The sequence below is a fragment of the Vidua chalybeata genome, chromosome 2 (assembly GCF_026979565.1).
Source record: "Vidua chalybeata isolate OUT-0048 chromosome 2, bVidCha1 merged haplotype, whole genome shotgun sequence".
Classification (NCBI taxonomy): Eukaryota; Metazoa; Chordata; class Aves; order Passeriformes; family Viduidae; genus Vidua; species Vidua chalybeata.
Window position 1 is genome coordinate 67417289 of NC_071531.1, and position 19774 is coordinate 67437062.

At 45.4% G+C, this 19774-nt stretch overlaps 1 protein-coding gene across 1 annotated transcript; it reads left to right on the top strand.

The window, feature by feature from the left end:
• The first annotated feature begins 7826 nt into the window (after positions 1-7826).
• LOC128784093 (phospholipase A2-like) lies at positions 7827-19101 on the top strand. Its single transcript, XM_053935390.1, has 4 exons — positions 7827-8053; positions 11219-11384; positions 15794-15900; positions 18887-19101. Exons 1-4 carry the CDS (start codon positions 8011-8013, stop codon positions 19048-19050), a joined length of 480 nt encoding a protein of 159 aa, XP_053791365.1. The 5' UTR covers positions 7827-8010; the 3' UTR covers positions 19051-19101.
• Positions 19102-19774: the final 673 nt, after the last annotated feature.

Genomic DNA, 19774 nt, shown 5'->3' on the forward strand with positions numbered 1-19774 from the left:
AACAAGATGCAAAAAGAGACAAAATATACAAGTTCCAAACATACAATGGGGCAAAGTGGGAAGGGTGAGCATCTAGACTGTGAGAAAATGCACTGAAGTAGAACATACCCATTTTAACTAAGGCTATCTGGAGCTGACCTACACTTTGCTCCCCAGCCTAGAAGGCCACACACCCTACATCAGCTTACCCAATTTATCACTGCAGATCTTTTTTCCTGCTAACTATTCAATAAACATTCTTATTGCAGGCAGTTTCTTGGTGTGCTGGGAACCGGGTGAACTCCTGAACTCCCAAGTGATGACTGGCATCCATGAAGTGATAAGACATTTCATCAGGCACAGCCTGTTATTTCATTCCACCACCTCACAACTAACAGCATTCTAATCATACATTAGCACTTAAAATTATAAATACACTGTGTCCTTCAGTGCAGTCTTAAATCTTCTGTAAGTACTATGTCTGGTATGAGATACAGGCAAGAGAACAAGGTAGAGGTTGAAAATTTCCTATAACTATAAGCAAAAGGCTATAAGTCATAAGTGAAGCCATAATCAAAATGCCTCACCTGAATTATTTGCTGAATATAAAAGATGCAGCTTGACTGAGAATTGAGATCTCCATGGGGCTGGGGACTTCCTGTGTTGGCAGTTCCTTGCTGTGTCTCAAGGCACAAGGCACTAAGTTGTTCACCATTCAGAGCACAGCAGCATCCAGCCCTCACCAAACCTGTCCTTGGGCACAAAGGTACAGGCTTTGATCCGATAAATCCTTGTAATGGAAGGGAGGAGAGGACAGACACTGGGACTGCAAATGTGGTCATTTACCTACTACAAGCACAAAGCCTGAAAAAGAGATGTAATACAGGCAGCATGCCCTCTAGGCATGCCATCTAGGGGCTGGCCAGACAGGAAGAATCCACAAACCTACTGAGTGACCATAGTGACCAGCCCAGAGGGTTGTGTACCAGCAGAAAAATTCGCAGAGCCATCTCCTCTCTTCTTCCTGAAGGGTGGAGCTCTTTTCACTGTCCTGATGTTTTTTCCTTGTCTTTTTTTTTCCCCAAAAACCTTTTAATATACCCAGTTTGGAACTCAGAAAACAACAATTTCCAAAGCAGCAGAGGTGGTGAGTCACGTAACAAAATAAGGTAGCAGTAGTCAATATAACTGTTGGTGCAGATGTGTATATATCTACAGAAAGAGAGAGGATTTGAAGGGCCTGTGGAATGAATCCACTGTGTGAAGTTTGGTATTTGAACTTGGGCTTGATAATTCAGACTGTCATTGTGGAAATAGTGAAGAGGAGTTTCTTGGCTACTTTAATCAATATAAGCTTAATTGTGTGTCTCCATGTAGGTTAACAAAATCCTGGTCTGATGAACTGCAGAGGGATTCCAGGAATGCTTAAAAGCTTCCTGTCATAGTTTCACTTGCCATATGCAGCACTGGTTGCTATCAATAAAAGACAGCAGCTAAACCTTTGCTATCCAGTCTTTCTTCTAGTAAGTCCGTAGCAGTAATCTTGAGCTCATGGCCAGCCTTCAGGAGGGCTACAGGAAGGCTGATAGCGAATCATCACAGTAGTATCTTCAAGGGATGGTTTCATATTTCCTGTAGGAGCAGCAACACCACCTAAAATTCAGCCCATTATTGACTTATTCTTCATGTACTGAGATATCAAGTATAGGAGACATTAGTCTGTACACTTGATGCATCCTAATGTAGCAATCTGAATAATGGAGCAGAGGTAGCATAATATACATCCTCTTTTTTTCAGGGAAGTCTCTAATTGCCCTGCCTCTTAAAAGTGGAATACTCTGAGCTCCCAAGTGCTCCCAAGCTGATTTAAACAGGACCAACTGCTGTTATGAATTGAAGCCTTCTGTAAAAAAAGCACTTCTCTGTGTCTCTTGCTACCGGAGGGGTGGAGACAGTTACCAACATGAGTCTCCAAGCTATTTATGACATGGAAGGTGAAAGTGATAGATTGGAACAAAAGGCAGAAGGAGAGAGATATGAGATGGCAAATGTAGAAGCAGGAAAACTTCTAGCAATTGAAAAAAAGGAAAATGAAGCTTGAACAGTGGGGAAATGAAACTAAAGCAGACAGTGCACACCAGACGATGTAGATAGACAGCATAGGAATATACTGTCAGAGCTGAGTGAGGATAGTGAGGATAGAGTTGTCAGGGTTGAAATGTACTTGCAAAGGTGAAGTAAGAATTTTATGTGCTGATTTGTATTACATCTTCGCCACTCAAGCCATCCCTTCCTTTGTCTCCCAGGAGGATCTATGAACACACCTCTGTTTACATTAATTTTACAACCAGAAGAGAAAAAAAAGTACTATTTTGCTCTGTTGAGAACTGCCCATGAATTTAAACAACAGACTTCAAACACTGACACATCAAACCAAGTATTTTAGTGGGTTTCTGAGTCTGGGTTAGTATCATGAATCTTGGCGTCATTGGTATGAATTTGTGTCACGAGTCTTTCAGCTTTGTCTCTAACAGGGGTTCCTGTTAAATGAGCACAAACATTTATGTTAGTCATTCTTTTTCAGGGAACTTAGAGGCATTCCAGGAACTTGTTTTGGAGACTAAACTGTATGTTCACCTCCATGTGTGTGGGTGTTCCCTGGTCTCCTGTTGGATGAAGCAGCCAAACCTCTTGATGGATCTCACATGCTAAAGCAGCTTGAGGGGGTGGGTGTCGGTATTGAAAGAAGACATCTTTATTCAACTTGTAACCATTTACTTTAAGTGGGAAATGTCACCAGGGCTCTAAATTGAAAGTCAGCCGTCTCAGGGTGCTCAGCTGATCATGTATTCCTGGCTTTTGCTACAGGCAATGCTCAATATGGTTCCAAGGAGATGCACTTGTCCCTGGTTGTATCAACAGCAATGTCCCCAGGTGGTGATGGCAGCAGGTTCCACACTGCCAGGCCATGCTGTGTTTCTGATTTCTGACTGTCTATGGCTAAGGAACATTGACTGCAGTGTTGAAAACCTTTTGGGAGTCATGGCCCCCTTGCCCTGACAGTTGCAGTGGGTTATGTGAGTTCCACCAAAGCCCAGCAGTCCCCGGAGGACATCAGAACCTCTCTGTTCCTGAGCGAGCCTGTCTCTCAGGCAGCCGGCTGGCTGCTGCTCTACAGCAAAAGGGCAGAACAAACAAGGAAGTGGGTGCTTCCAAAGTCCTCAGCGTAAGAGTGTCACTAGCACTTGGGAGAAGAAAGATGGGCAAGTTTTGATGTTTCCAGTGACAACAGAAGAAGGCTGATGGGGCCTGTCACCACCTGCGGTGACTGCACAACAATGGGATACTTGCACCCGATCTTTCTTCTGTGGATTGTATCTCCTGTCTCCATGGCTTGTGGAAGGAATGTGTGAAGGGATGCAGCTCTGGGTTTCATGTGAAATGAACGGGCCTTGTGTGGTTCCAGATCCTCACGAGGGCTGGATGGAGGCAGCCATGAGGGTGGCAAGGCAACCTGCTGTGGTGGTGTAGCTCTGCTCTAGCACACAGCCCACAGTGTTTGCCCCACGTCCAGCAATGCTGATAAGGAGGAAGCTGCTGCTCCCTCAGCATATCATATTACTCTATTTCCTGGCTCCTGTCAGCTCCGCCTGCCTTCCCTCCAGCAGGTTATACATGCAGACCATGAGGTCCACTCCTTCATGGGAGAAGTGCAAGAAAGTGTGCAAAAGGGGAACAACATGTAGAAATTACTTCAGAGGGGAAGGTCCCTCACGGTCAGCTCAGGAGACAGCACCTTCTGAGGTTGCTGGAAGAAACCTTTGACAGTGAAATCTTGAGAGAGCTGGCCTTTCACCTTTATCACCTGAAGGGGATATGTGACTATAGACAAAAGCAGGCACTGAGTTTGAGAGGGTGCTGCAGGCTGGAGCCATCCAGCTTCAACGTTTAGAAATGCCACCATCAAGAGGAGACCAGCACACAGCAGCAGTGAAACTCAAGGAGATGCATACTGGACACCCTCAAACCAGGAGGCACTTTTAGAACTCATTTTGGGGCTGACTTAGAAACTGGAAATAATAATAATAATAATAATAATAATAATAGTAATAAGAATAATGTTATCTTTCCTGAATAAAGGAAAGAAGTGTGCTTCTCTTTAGAACTTATTTTCTCTTCTAATTCTGACTACCCAAAGAGTCATTCTGTATCCTTCAGTCTCCAGTCTCCGTGTCTTTGGAGGCACAGATCCTTTAGGGAATTCTAATGCTCATGGTATTGCAAGAAAGATTCCTCTGCTTCTCAAGGAATCTTGGAAGTCAAGGAAAACCCTTTGGCCTGCAGGACAGCAAAAGCACCATTGATTCTTCTGGTGCTGAACAGAGATCTCCTCTTGAGATCAGTGGCAACATCTACAGTGGTGGCTGGGTATTCCATTTGAGGAAGCACAGCCTCTAGGGGATGAAGGACAGCCCACATTCTACAAGATCTGACATCTTGAACTTCATTGGGTAAGCCTTGTATAAAACCGTGGATTCCTTACAAATTTCTTCTCCCCTTCAACTGAAGACTTTTCCCAAATACTAGTTTTTAACAGCAAGCCCAAGAGTATGCAGTGCCACCACCCCTGAGGACCAGCTGGTTTGGTGGTACACTCCAAGGGAATTGTTTTCAGCAGAGCCAGTTGAACTGAAGAAACAGCCTCCCCCAGCAGTATGGATCGATTGTCCCACACAAGTGACCTGGGCCTCAAAGTAAGTTCATTTTGCATGCAGTTTGGGACAGACAGCAGTGTGACTCTGAGTTTGATGAGATGACATCCAACACTCTCATGTGCTGCCTCTTGCAACTAGTGAGAGTGGAGCTCAAACAGGTAACATGCAAAATTCACATGAATGGGTAGGATTGGAGAAATAATTTTATTTTCCTAAACAGTACTAGAAATGCCCTCATGATCCCAGTGTATTTGCTGTAACATAGTAAGAACATGATTAGCATTTAATGCTATTTAATAAATATGCTCATTAACTTAGGCAACAGTAATCAGTACCTGCACAGATTAACAAACTTGACCAGTTAGTGGTGTGAAATAACCATGAGGATATGATATATTAACTCTGCTTTGCATTTTAAGGTTGAATTTGGGCATCCCTTCCTAAAACCCCGAAGAAGTCTTCTTGCAAAATTGAAGATACATTTGGCTATGACAGTAGTCTATTTTGTATTTGATGCTGAATGGGGGGCAAAAAACGAATCTGATATTTGGGGTGCTGTGAGACTAGGAAGAATAGAATTAATTTGTTATCTAAAACTTTATAATGTCTTTTTTGATCAGGTTTATAAATCTGCAAGACGTTGGAAGAAAAAGATTAAGTGTTTGTTTTTAAATCCAAATTATTCTGATAAATCCAAATCAGAATAGATACTTTTGGTGACAGTTCCTCCGGACTTGGGGACCCCAGGAATCCTGTAAAGTGTCTGCAGAGGTTCCTCAAAATTCCCTCTTGGTCCCCAGTTAAAAACTGGGCCAGCCAGGTATCTGTCAAGGGTGGGGTTTACTCTAACAGGGTGTAGTTCAACCCGACCCCACATGGTGTTTCAAAGGCTGCCTTCTTTGTTGCACTTCTCACAGGCCCTGTGTCCACAGAGCCTTTGATCACAGCACATCTGTCCTCCAGCATCCTCTTTCTACAAACTCACATTCTTAAGGTCAAACATTTGCCAGCAACAGCTCACACACACAGCAGCCCTGAGCACAAACTCAGGCTGGGTGGGGAATGGCTCAGGAGGAGCCCTGGGAAGGATCTGGGGCCATTGGTGGACAAGAAGCTCAACATGACCCAGCAATGAGCACTCACAGCCCGAATACCAGCTGCATCCTGGGCTGCATCCAAAGCAGTGTGGCCAGCAGGTTGAGGCAGGTGATTCTCAATTCTCCCCCTCTGCTCCAATTTGGTGGTACCCCACATGAGGTATTGCATCCAGCACAAGAATGATGTGAGCCTGCTGGAGCAAGGCCAGGGGAGGGCCATGAAGATGATCTGAAGGCAGGAGCACCCCTCCCTCCTAGGAAGACACAGTGCTGGGGCTGTTCATCATGGGGAAAAAAAAGCTCCCGAGAGATTTATAGCAGCCTTCCAGTACCTAAAGGGGGCTACAAGAGAACTGCAAAGGGACTTTTTACAAGGGCTTGTAGTGACAGGACAAGGAGAAATGGCTTTTAAATGAAAAAAGAGTAGGTTTGGATTAGATACTAGGAAGAAATCCTTTACTGTGAGGGCGCTGAGGCACTGGGACAGGTTTGCTCAGAGATGTTGTGGATGCCCCATTCATGGAAGCATTCAAGGTGAGACTGGATGGCACTTGGAGCAACTTGAGTAGAAGGTGTCCCTGCACATTGCAGTGGTTTCAAATGATTTTTAAGGTCCCTCCCAACCCAAACCATTCTATGATTCTGTGATTCTATGATTTTGTGTGATTTGGCATTATGACTTGAATAAATGAATAATTACTGAAGGGGGTTTTCCAAGGTCAAAAGCTTTGCAGCTTCTCCTGAGCCCCTCTGGGGAAGTGCAGGGCAGGGAGCAGCTGGGTGAGTGTTGTGCTCAAGTTGTCCTCCACCCTCTCCTACTGCCAGCACATGGCCCATCACTGGGGTGGTGGTGGGCAGGAAATTTCAGGCTGGTAATTTGTAATGAGATTTACTCAGTCCTGCTATCTCGTTTGCCCTGTATCACAGGGCATCTCCCAGGATGTACTGTATCTTGAAAACTTGCTTGGCAAAGAGTGACAGCAGCTGCACTGGGGCAGGTCTTAGCAGAAGGGAGCCCCATAAACGACTTGCTATGACCTTTGATTCGACTACCAATGTGTAGCAAGCAAATATTTAAACCCATGCCATTCAGAAGGGAAGCACAGCTTTAGCATGGGGAACTTAGGCAAGGGGTGCTGCTATGATAGTCCTGGGCTGTGGCCAGGAAGGGGCAAGCAGCCCTCTTCCCCTCCTCTTCCACTCCAGCAGAGCAGCCCACCCTGCCCACCATGCCCACACCAAGGAAGTGGCAGATGCTCAGACCCCAGCAAGTCGAGTGGCTGCTGTACCAAGTTAGGCAGGAGTTTTAAAGCCGTTTCAAGCCCAAAGACAAAATAACTGCATTCCTGCTGCCCACATTGCCTTTGACCCCATACAGCAGAGGCTGTGTGACAGGGAGGCCACCTCTGGATTTGGCTGCCTGCTGTGACCAGAGCCCCAGCGGGCTGGACCCAACTGCTGGTCTTCAACCATGGCTGGTACCCACATACTGACGAGTCTTCAAGAAATCTATTGGTGTTAGTCAGGTGCAGCAACAGGCCAAGAGGGTATTTATCCCTCAGAGTGGGGCCGAATTAGCTCTTTTGGTCAGTTTATAATTAGGTACTTGCACTTAACAGTATCCTTTCTGTTGGATTTTTATAGTTTTGTCTTTTCTTTTTTAAACGTGAAAATAATCAGTCTTAAAATAAAATAATTTTTTAAAAAAATAACCTGGGAAGTGATCTATAAAAGGAGAAAACCCTTGCCAAGGGAATGCCACAGCAGCAAGCCCAAGCCACAGAAAGCCCAGTTGAAGGCTTCACTTTGCCGCAGCTTCTCAGAGGTTAACCAGGGTCTGTAAGCAAACAGCTTAAAGAAGGAGCCCGGCTTAGTGCCTGGGTCTTGGGCTGTCCCACAGCCTACCAGCCTAATGCCCTTGCATCAGCCCCTCCCTCCCAAAGGCGATGCTGGGCAAACAGAGCCAGCCCTCGCCCTCTCCTCACGCAGGCAGGAGCCTTCTCGGGGACGGACCGGGCCGCGCTGGGGCTCGGGGGCATCGCAGGAGAGGCTGTTCCACTTCAGGCGGGCGCAGAGCCATGTGTATATAAAGCCTGGGGCAGCAGCCCGGCAGGGTTGTGTAGCACAACCACACCTCGGCTCACTTGGCAGCACGGCGAGGCACGGCCGAGTGCCGGCAGCTGAATCCTGAAGTACCCGGGTGTGGGAGCGATCTGCCCATGGGCCCCCGCCTGCTGCTGGTTCTGGTGCTGCTTCAGGCAGGTGAGTACCACCCCTCGGTCCCTCTGCCGTGCCATGCCTCCCCCTGCCCAGGGACAGCCTCTCTCTTTGCCATCGGCTTTGCGTGCTTCGTGCCAGGACCTCCGTGTCATGTAGCCAAGAGAGGGGGAAAAGTGTCACTAGACAATCCTCAACTTTACAGTGAGGGACTGTGTAAGTGAGCTGCCTGCCTGCCTCACCTCCCAGCCCCAGCTATGGTTTGCAAAAACTGTATAAACACAGGTATTTTTCTTTTCCTTTTTTTCTTTTTTTTTTTTTCTCTCTAAGGTATTTTTCTTTTTTAATAGTTTTGTGCTACAGAGTTGTTACTGTCTGTGTTTCATAGAAATACCTTCTTTTTATACCAGTGGCCATGGAGTGAGCAGTTTTCAATGCATCTGAATTTAAAATAATTTTTAAAAATTCTGTTTATAAAAGCCATAAATTACTGCTAACATAAAGCCCCTACAGACAAAGGCAACAAAACAATAAACTGGCACATCTGAGGTTATACCTGCAGTAGAGTTTTAAAAGAAAAAAACAACCCTCTGCCTTCATTTAAGCAGGAAATAGTGCTAAGTTGTCAGATTCACCTCTGTTCACCTCTCTGCAGGTATGTTCTTCTCTAAGGTGCTCCATTAGTAGTTTAACTAAGGATTGGACATGTTGCTAATGGGACATTTGGCTAGAAGCAGGCTGCTGTGGAGACTCAGACTATTTCAATGCTTTCCTGGCTGTGTTGGCTTGGCTGCCTAACATAGAGAAAGCAATTTCAGTTCTTGGTCAAGTTATTAGCTGTGCACCTGAATATTAAAAATGTACTTGCTGGGGCTGACCTCTCAGCTGCAGCAGCGCACTGCTGGCTTACAACCCAGACAGCTTTCAAAGAACAGGAACATCAGAGGCTGCCTGGACCTCTCTTGCAGAACACACAGCCGTAAGCACACTAATTGAGTCTTCTGGACTCAATTTTCCCTTGGGGCGTTCTCTTCACGTTCATAGCAGCTCTGCACTGTAATTACAGTTCCTTGATCTCCAGAGATATCCCCAGAAGAAGAATGGCCTTTCTTCTTCTGGGTGAGGTACAGTTACCTTACACCAGCCTCAACCATTTTCAGCCAGTGGCCAACAGACCAAGCCCAGCAATCCTGGCTTAAGAGGCCAGTGAAAGACAGCTAAAAAAATTTTCAAGCCGTTTGTCAGAAGGCTGGGATTCCTACAAAGAAGTTTTTGTCTCCACTGGGATATTTTCAGGGTCTGCAAACTGCAACAGGTTGAAAAAGCATGATTTATACCCCTAAATCCAAAGCAGCTCACTACTTGTGATTTCTCCTGAGAGCTAAGCCCCCTTCTAACTCTGGAGCCTTGCTGTTTAGACAAGGAAAATAAGTGGTCTCTTTAGTTCTCAATAAAACCCATCCAGTGTGTTTTTAGCACAAAACCTGAATACTCAAGTAGTGTTTAGGTGAGCGGTGCTTACCTTTCAGGAATGTGCATTTAATCCCCGAGGAATGCCCCAGGAAGCAGACTGAGGCTGTGCTTGAGGTGTGTATCCCTGGGGTGAAAATGGTGGCACCCGCTCCTGCTGGGGGGTCAGGCTGGGAGAGGGAGCAAAGCCCTGCCTTGTCCTTCATGGGAAGAGACCCTCCTTGTTTTCACTGGCATTTGGATTGGGCTCGGAGGGCAAGCTAACCCAGGAGATGCGGAAGAGGCCCAAGCAGGGGGATTAGAGGCTAGGTTTTAAAAGGAAAGCAACTGTTTTAATAATAGTAGTGAGTCCTTGGGTGGTTTAGGGGATTAATTAGCCCGTGTTTGCACAACACTTTGAAGAGGTCAAGCATGCTGCAATAGCCAGGGGCAGGTGGCAAAGCAACTTCAGTGACCAGTTCCCAGCTCCCAGGAGTCACCTCCCTCTCCGTCGAAGCATGCTGGAAAGTCCCCGTTTGATTTTGGGGCGGCTGTGCATGGGTGGGATGAGCAGGTGGGATGAGCAGATGGGTTAGGCTTTCGGGCTGAGGATTTTGATCCTACTGATAGAGCACTGCAAAGTGCATTTGGTCCTTCACAGTAAATCCAGGCATGAAATGCTCCTGTTTGTCACTACAGCACGATAAGCAGTGACGTTTGCAACTGAGTATCACAGTGGTTTGAGTATTAGGGGCAGGGTACTCTCTTGGTTTCCACAACAGTTACTGCAAGAATGAGCCTGTCCCTTCTAAAAAAGTTCCAAATTAACATGTGAAATCTCGAGACTGTTTGAAAGACTTGTAACTCAAAAATCTCCAGACTGGTTTGGGTGGCCATCCACACACTCCAGCTGAGACAGACCTCCTTTCTTCTTTTTTTTACAAATTAGTGAGGCCTACGTGTTACGACTTAGGTGGAACATAATAACAGAAGCGGATACAAATGTTGCCAGCACTTCCAGAGTCTCAAGCGAAATCGGCTATACAAACATCTTGGCTAATGGAGGCACTTTGTCCTTGACAAAGTATGTACTTTACAGGCCCAGGGGCGTGTAGCTGTCTTTCTATGCAGATTAATAGGACTATCAGTATGTTTTTCCACCTGGAAAATGGGTTAAAAGAGCCTGAATAGTAGGGAAACTTGATAACATAAGAAATCTTGAGCAACATAGAAACTTCATTTCTTTACACAGAGTCCTGCTTAGGTCTGGTTGCCTGTCTGTACTCTGCTGCTTCATGTCTCAGTCAGGACTATAGCTGGAAAACTGTCCCAGGTTTGGGAGCTTTGGGGTGCAGTGAAGCCCAGGTGGCCACCCTGCATGGTGCTGGCACAGATCCTGCAAAGCTTAACAGCTTGGGCTCCATGATGTGCAAGACCAGGCACACTGCTCCCGGGTGCAACACAGCTACAATCCCACACTAGTACACCAGAACTAGTATTGAGCTAGTCTGGAAGAAAATGAGCTCATCTGGAAGAAATAGCATGCTTGGGCACTTCTGCATCCACCTTTTGATTATCCCAGACCTCAGGCAAAGCTCCCTGCAGAGTACTTTTGGCCAGCTGAATGTCATGACTAGTTAGATTGTCAGGGTTGCACCCAACCAACCAGTCAAAATCAAAACCATTTCCCTTTAAGGACTGTAGGAAAATCAGTAGCAGGCATGTTTAATCCTTGTGTGTAACTGTGTCCTGTCTTTGCAGTTTGGAAAGTTGCTCTGGGAAAGTCCCATTCACTGCACACTCGAGGAATCATTGAACTGGCTGGAGCCATAACGTGTGGCACAGGACGGTCTCCCTTGGCATATATTGGCTATGGGTGCTACTGTGGACTGGGAGGAAGAGGTTGGCCTAAAGATAAAACAGACTGGTAAGAGAAACCTCAGCTACGCATCCAGAAGCAGTGCAGATCTCCCTGCTTTTCTCTGTGCTACTGTGACTCCAGTGTCTCATTTGCTGCCTTGTGGGCAGGGAACTTAGTATATATGAACATAGTGGGGATTTGTGAGTGATGACCCATGTATCACTTGGGATTTGAATGAGGGCTTAACCTCCTTCTGGATGACACCAAAGCTCTTAGGACCTTGTAATATGTGGGGTAGAGGGCAAAGGAGAAACCAGGATGTGATTTTTTTGAAAGAGCTGAATTGTTTTTTCATAGAGATCACACCCTGCCTGACAAAAGGAGTGTAATACAAGGTGTTTGGAGAGTTATTTCACCCAGGCCCTTAAAATGGAAGTGGTGGAAATATCATTGTTCATCCTCTTGAAGAAATCCAAGGAGTAATCAAACCTGTTGCCTTCATTGGATGTTAGTTCACACTGAATCAAGGCAGAACAATAAGGGAGAACATGATGTTATTTCCCCTTTTCTTTGTTAGTGGGGAAGATGTTGGGCTTGTTATTCTCAACAAGTGTCAGAGGTATTGCATGCAATCAAAGGCTTCTTTCCTGTACTGTGCAATGAGCATAAAGAGAGTAAATGAGAGTAAAGCTGAGGATAGTGGACTCTTGTGTGCTCTGAGCCTGGTATTTGCAATCTTGCCAGGTTTGAAATATCAAAGTCAAAGTACACAAGTCTATCTACAGTCAACAGACCAGGTGCTACTAGTAAGCAAGCTCTGCTTTTAGCAGGGGTGAAGGTAGTCTGCAGCTCACTGGGAAGGCAACTGAGCTTTCCAGAACACCTTGCTGCTGGAGACATTGCAGGTTGCTACAAAACCAGATTTTGCTGAATCAGAATGACAGAAGAAAGGGGCAGTGGGGGAGTGAAGGAAGAAAAGATGTCAAAGTTAAAGATCTCTGTGGGCATGAATGAGAAGATGTCTGTCCCTTAAGACTAATGGAGCTGTCTTCATTAATGCAATGAGATGTTTCACTCCCAAAACCCTCTCATCAGGTCCTTTTATTTGTTCGTGAAATATTTCATCTATGAAACAGTCAATATGGGCCTCACAAATGATGAGTAAGTGCAGTAATATCTCTTGACTTGCTTATCACAGTGCTTATCTATAGCAGTGTATGTAAGGTGTTTAATTATTCGTGTTATCCTTTAACAAATTTCATAATATAGCCTTGAAAGTAAAACATAACTTCACTAATTTGGAGCACTGCTTTTATTGAAGGGCTGAGCAGAGCGACTTAAAAGCTGTTTTCCATAGAGGCTGAGTGACATCTAAATTTATGTGACCCTGGGAGATGCAAGTAGTCAGCACTCCTGAAAAAGAGAGAGTAAATATGGCCACGTATTCACCAGCCAGTGTTTCTGCTGTTGTTTAAATTGCACAGAGTATTTAAGGATTTTATTCTAAAGGCAGAAAATGAGACTTTGCAAGTGGAAATGCTTCAAAATACCAGATAGTTTGTAAAAGGGAAGCTTGATCCTCTAAGTACCTTCATTTTTATTCCTTAGCTGCAATGCTTGGCTGCTGTAGAAAAACTTAAAAGTTTTATTTAGGTTCTTAGCTAGGAAGAATCAACAATGCCACACTAGATTTAGCCCTAAAAAAATCCATTTTCTGTTTGCTAGAGAAATACTGATATCTGTTACTAAGAACCACTGCAATGATTAGTGTGGTTGAGTACCCCACACCTGTCAAAGTGACCACATTATTTTCCATATTTACCATTCTAAAAAAGAGTGGCAAAACTACTGGCTGTGAGTTGACAAATACTTTTTGAAATTATTCACCCCCTTGACCTTCTAGGTTTGTCACAGAGACCCTCACAAAAGGAGTAATTTTCTTATGTGTAATTCAGTCAGTCTGTCTAGACAGAGCTAGAGTGCTTCTAAGCACCTCTCTTTTATATGAAAAAGAAAAAAAAGCCATTGAGTGGGTAATCCTTTTATAAGGTTTATTTCACATACTGACTTTGATGTGGTGTTGTCAGTAATTACCTTTTCCCTTTTGTTCCACTCTCACAGTTCCATCACTTCAAGGCACAATGACATTTCTTCCACATAGAGTCAATCGATTTGTTTCTTCTTCTCCTTTCTGTTCCCCTGGATTGCTGCAGCGCCTGTGTTATAAAGTAGGATCTGAGGGTACTCAGCACTTGCCTGAAAACACGATGAAAGGCAGGGTGCATCTATGACTCATCTAAGTCACAGGATCATTAAAGCTGGAAAAGATCTCTAAGATCATTGCATCCAACTCTTAAATCCTGGCAAACTCGTAGGGAAGAGTAAGATTTCCCCTCTGTTGCAAGGTTAAAGCAAAAGGAAAAGAAAGACACACAGCAATGAGGGTGCTGTTGATGTGACAAACACAACGTGACAAATTCTTACCTTATTGACATTTGCTCAACAGCAGGGTCTGGCCAGCTGATCCCTGCGGACCAGCCGGAGCTGTCTGTAGCCATCAGGGATGTCTCGTAGCCCAGCCCTGACGAGCAGGTTGTTGACTAGCCGGGTGGCACACTTGTGTTTGTTTGCCATGGCTGATGACCAGTGCTCTGCCGTGGTGCTGGCTGCCTCTGTGTTGGTGCAACCGAATGTTAGCAGGTCATTAAAAGCTTAGCACCACTCTGACCCAGGTGCAGCAAAGGGCATTTCCAGACAGGAGGGGACCATCTGAAGGTGGCAAAGGACAATAGCATCCCTTAGTCTTCATTCCTTGACAGTTCTTTCAGATGTTTGTAAAATAGGAGCCAAAAGTCTCCTTGCTTTGTGTTGGAGCAAGCTACCTGTCACCCTGCTGCAGCTGTGGGGATCATCAGGAGGAACTGCTGTAAGGGGAAGCAGAATTGTGCCCCAAATCCTGTGGTTCTGCAGAGTTTATGCAACTTCCCCTGGTTTTGCCAAGCCAGATAAGGAGCAGGGAGTTCTCACGGCTAGCTAGAATACCATTTGCTTGTGCAAATTCAGTGCTCATTTGCTTGTCCTTGCCTGATTCACAGAACATCTTTTGCCCCCTACAGTATCTTCCTGACTTCTCCTAGCTCTTTCTGTTTGTTCCCTCTGGCTTTCCATAAAGAGCAATTTCTTTCCCTTGGCACAGAGGCTCCTAACACCTCCCTTTGCTCATCTATCTTCACATTGTTCTTCTTCCCCACACTCCCCCATCACTGACACTAACTTTACCAATGTGGCTACTGACTCACTCCCCAGACCTCACAAATTTTTGGTTTCTACAGCTGGCACCCCCTCCACCACAGCCTCCAGTGCTCAGTGTCCCATATAGGAGACACTAGTGATGGGCCTGCTCTGCTGCCTATCATTCCTCTGAGGATGGACTAGGCTTTGCTGCAGTTTCAGAGTTTTTATGTAAAATCACCCTGCCTCATTTTTTTCCAGTTAGTAGAGTACTTTCTCTGTAGAGTACAGTGATCTTGCAGGGATGTCTTCTGGAAATACAGGAGAGATCACTGCTCTCTGACTTCAGCCTCTGACCTTGCATCCTTGCTGAAACAACCTTTGTTATTCAGCAGAGAACGTCTCTAAGTGCTGAATCTTTTCTTGGTGGAATTTGAGTCCCCAGACTACCACAATAAAATTCAAGTGAGGCCAAGTTTTCTATAAATTCAGAAGTAATTGATAGTGAGAATGATCTCATTGACTAGTCCATAGGATAGATGTAATCAGCTGAGCTACTCATCCTCATTCCCTCTGTGGTCAGTGAAACACTACTGCACTTTCAAATCTGATGCTTTTCACCCTGTGTTAGATATCTGCAGCATGAAAATGTGAACTGTGTTGCAGATGTGCATAGAGGGAAGATAGGTGAATGCCTTGGATGTAGATGGTTTTTGAGGCTCTTAAGTTAAATCATATGAATTTCACCATTGAGACTGATTAATTTGTAGCCTGCCCTCAGAACCTTTATGGGCCAAGGAGCACATGGCAGTTCCAGGTGAACTGAAGAGATGCAGCTTCTTGGTGATACTGAGGAAGGCAAGAAACATCCCAATTCCAAGTTTTGGGATGGGTCTAAGCCTAAGCCAGTGAGCCACAATAGCACAACTTATAGGAGCACAACTTCTGCTCCTTTGCAGCCAGATTACCATGTCTCGACCACACATGCTTTCACAAGGGCAAAAGCTCAGAGGAAGAAGCACAGTGGTCATGGGAGCAAATATTAATGAGCACATTAATGAGCTCCTGAGACAAGCGAGCTTTCCCAGGGATGCCAGGATACTTGCATCATCAACAGATGATTTACTGACAGGCCAGGTGAACACTGCTGTCATGAGCTGTGTGGGACCAAAGCACCCCTAGAGTCCGTGCCAACAGTCAGGATGCAGGAGGACACCCAAACTCTCTCTTTTTATGTCTCCCAGGTGCTGCCACAGGCACGACTGCTGCTATGACACGGCAGAGAAGGAAGGCTGCAACCCCAAGGTGCAGCGCTACCAGTGGGCGTGTGAGCAGAACACCGTGCGGTGCGGTAAGGAAAGGCTGTCTCCTGTCACCTGGGTTTCCCTCCCTCCCTCCTTCCCTCCCTCCTCTGCAGGCACCAGGCTGACCAAAGAGCTTTGGGGGCCCCAGAGGCAGGTTTGTGTTTGCCAAGCTGGTTTCAAAGCTGCTTTAGGCAATATCCCTTCTCTTCCAAGCTCCCTGCCCATTCCTTGCCTGGAGCTGGGAGGAAAGCTGGAGCCCCAGCACAACCCATTCCAGGAATCCTGAGATCTCCCCAGGCTGAAGAGCAGGAGTGGGGGGCCATGGAGTCCACAAGCCATCTTAGTTTGGCAGGGATATAGATGACTCTCTGGAGACTTTCTGCTCATTGGCATTAAGCGTGCCTCTTCCCACAGCTGTGGGTCATCAGGGGTGCTCTTTCCATTGCAGTTCTGGCCCTCCCTCCAGCAGGACTGTCCACTTTTTTACTACCCTTAAGCACTGCTAGAGAAGAGCCAGGCTATCTAGCATGGCTGCAAGACAGGTTAAATAGGATGCCAGCCTGCACCTCTGCCCCCTGTGGGACTCCAGCCTGAAGTCCTGAGGCTCAGTAGGGATTTCGAACCATGCAGAATCAAATGTTCTCAAGTGTTCAGGCAGACAGCAAGTGTGGGCTGTGCTCAGCTCTACAGCTGGTACTCAGTGAAGAAGGTTCGAATTGCACAGTCACAGCCCATCAGTGTCTTGCACAGTTTGTTTTGACATACAGCAGATGACTTGAGTCTTAGAATTTGTCACTTGTATTTCTAAGTCTCCAGAAAGCTCTTGGTAGTAAAATCCATTGTAGAAGACTTTGAAATTTTGAAAAGAAATTGTGAGAGTAAAACTTATACCCATAATCATCAAAGTTACTTGCTAGAACATTAAAAGACTATTTCTACCTTATCAGAAAACCATATTTTACTGGTGCAATCCTCAGCCTCAGCAGCAGCTGAAGATCTGCCAGCAGATAGGGGATGGGACACAGCACATCTGCAATTGCTTTTGTCCAAGTTCCAGAACAATCTAGTAAATACGAAATACAAAATTATATTTTCTGCTAGTCATTTTACAGGAAAAAAGTCCTGTTTCTCTTTCCTGTGAAGGAACAATCCAAGTTGCAGACATGAGATGTATCATTGAGCCCATGGGAGTGGACATAGGAGTGTAGCAGTCTGCAGTTGCTCTGACTTGGCCAACAAGCATGAGTTAAACAAATTTCATTAATTCCTTAACTGATGTCCAGGCAAGACCTGATGCATCCATCAACTGTTCTCCACAAGCCTTCAGCAGGCTTCACTCCCCTTGATATCCCTGGTGAGGAGGTGCAATAGAAATGTGCTTTGAAGGCAAATTTCCTACCCCAGGCTACAACACAGCAGGTCTTAGAGGGATGTGAAGGTATAATGTCCGATCCCATTCAAACAAAAGAGATGCAGAATTAAATTTCCAGGCATGCTTGCTGAGGTCAGGGTAATAATGTCCAGAAGTGTTAGAAGCAGAACTGTTTGCATTTGTTGTCATTTCAATGCAACAGGAATTAGATGCCTGCTGTGTGACACTGTATCATAAATACAGACATTTTCATGTAAAATAAACAGAAACTCATTTTACTAGGAATTTCTTCTCTTTTTGCTACCATTAGGTAGTTTTGTTCCTGGGATGAAAAAAACTGGCAAAACCATATTCTTCTGTCTACATATGCCATCACCTGTGTGCAAATTCCATTCAATAGATATCTGGAATATAGAAAAGGCTGTTAGTTGTGGGGTCTGGCCAAAAAAATCATTCCTTTCAAACAGAAATGTTACGAAGCCAGACTTTTGTACTCACATTTGATGAACAGTTGCTGGCACAGCATAGGAAAAGCTCAAGGAGCAGAGGGGCAAGGAGAGTATGAGGCAAGACTTGTAGCTAAGAAAAAAGTGGCCTTAAGTCCTCATTAGCCCTTAAAACACTTTTAGCAGTAAATATGTGATTATTCAGACCAGCTTAGGAAGCTAGGGTTTTTCTTATTTTTCAGATACAGGGTTGATCCATCAAAGTCCAGTGAAATCTGAAAAAATTCCTAATACTCATTCCAATTGGTTTTGGAGTGAAGGCCATGTGTACTGGCACATTAAACTTTGCCTAGTGCAGGGTTTTGTGGCTGTTAGATAACCCATGGTAGCAGCCTGAAATAAGCAAGGCACTGTGCTTTAAAATAATATTAACCCAACAGCTGCATTTAAACCACCTATAGGTGGGATGAGGTTCATTAACCCAAACTCAGTTATTTGCAATGTAGCCTTCTAAGCTAGTGGCTTTGATATTATTCATAGTCATGTAGCCATATATTTGCATTCTGTGTAGTTCCATGTATGACTTTGATCACTTTGTTAGCTGCTGGCTCATAAAATCCAGGTACCTGGCCGTGCTGCAAAGCTCCTTGGCTCCTCTGCTGTGATCAGAGAGAGACAGCAGCAACTGATACAGCAAGAGTGAAGATGCCTGGTGGGTGCTCTGACACCCTCAGGTTTCTGAACATCCCTCTGGGAGGCTCCTTCTTTCAAAAAGTGGTTTTTTTCTTTTGAAATCAGTCTGTTTTGCAGAGGGAGGAGTTAGAAGGGAAATTCACCAACTGAGGAATGGTGGAGTATTTTTACCTCAGGCTAAGAGAAAATAATTTTCCTTTTTAGCTTCGACTGCCGAATTAAACCCTCGTAGTTCACACAGTTCTAGAGGCAGGGAGTGCTCTGTGCTGAGCAGATTTTTATAAGCATTGCCAATCTATATTTATCTGCTACTTTCTGATGCTCTTTGTCACAGGTAAGGTCAGACCTGCTGACAGAGAGAGGGCAGGGGAGGGTCAGACCCACTCACAACACAACATGTCGGTCCTGCTGCCACAGCCTTTGATTCCTAAGGCCAGCTTTTTTAGGGAATTTTTCCTCCTAAAACTGTTTCTTGCCTTTGATACAGAATCTCTCATCCTTGGCTCACATTTTCTTTTGCAGATAACCTGACAGACCGATGTGAAAAAATGGTGTGCCTGTGTGACCAAGAAGCAGCCAAGTGCTGGGGAGCAGCCCCATACAATCCTCACTTCATCCTCTGGCCAGACTTTTTATGTGGACAGACTCATCCCACCTGCCATGTCAGATATGGGGGGCCAGAATAGTCTTTTTTGGGCCTTTATTCTAATAGTCTGAACCTGAAGGTGGTGGAATAAAATTTCTCCTCATTTTCCTGATCTAACAATGGTGTGAGAGAATTTCTATCAGGCCAGGATTTATGGGGAGGAGAGACAGACCAGAAAGGTGTGGTGGTGGAGTTTCCCTCTCTGTGAGACAGCACTTGGAATGTACGGAGCTCTGCTTTTGGGTGGACAACAAGCAAGTCAAGATCTCATGGGTCAGGAAAAAAGGGCAGACTGATATGGGTAACACTGTTGTGGGTGTTTGCTACAGGCCACCTGAGCAGGAGAAAGTGCATGAGGTCTTCTACAGGCAGCTTGAAGCAGCCTCACAGTCACAGGCCCTGGTTCTGGTGGGGGACTTTAACTACCCTGACACCCGCTGGAGAAACAACAGGTAACAAAAGTGATTACGGGTCTGGAGTATCTCTCTTATGAGGAAAGGCTGAGGGAGCTGGGTCTGTTCAGCCTTGAAAAGAGATGACAGAGAAGGGACTTCATCAGTGTCTATGAGTAACTGAAGGGAGGGTGTCAGGCTCTGCTCGGTGGTGCCAAGCAGTGGAACAAGAAGGCATTGAGTAGAAACGGATAGACAAGGAGCTCCACCTGAACAGGAGGAAGAACTTTTTACTGTGCAGGTGACTGAGTACTGGAACAGGTTGCTCAGAGAGGTTGTGGAGTCTCCCTCACTGGGGATATTCCAGACCTG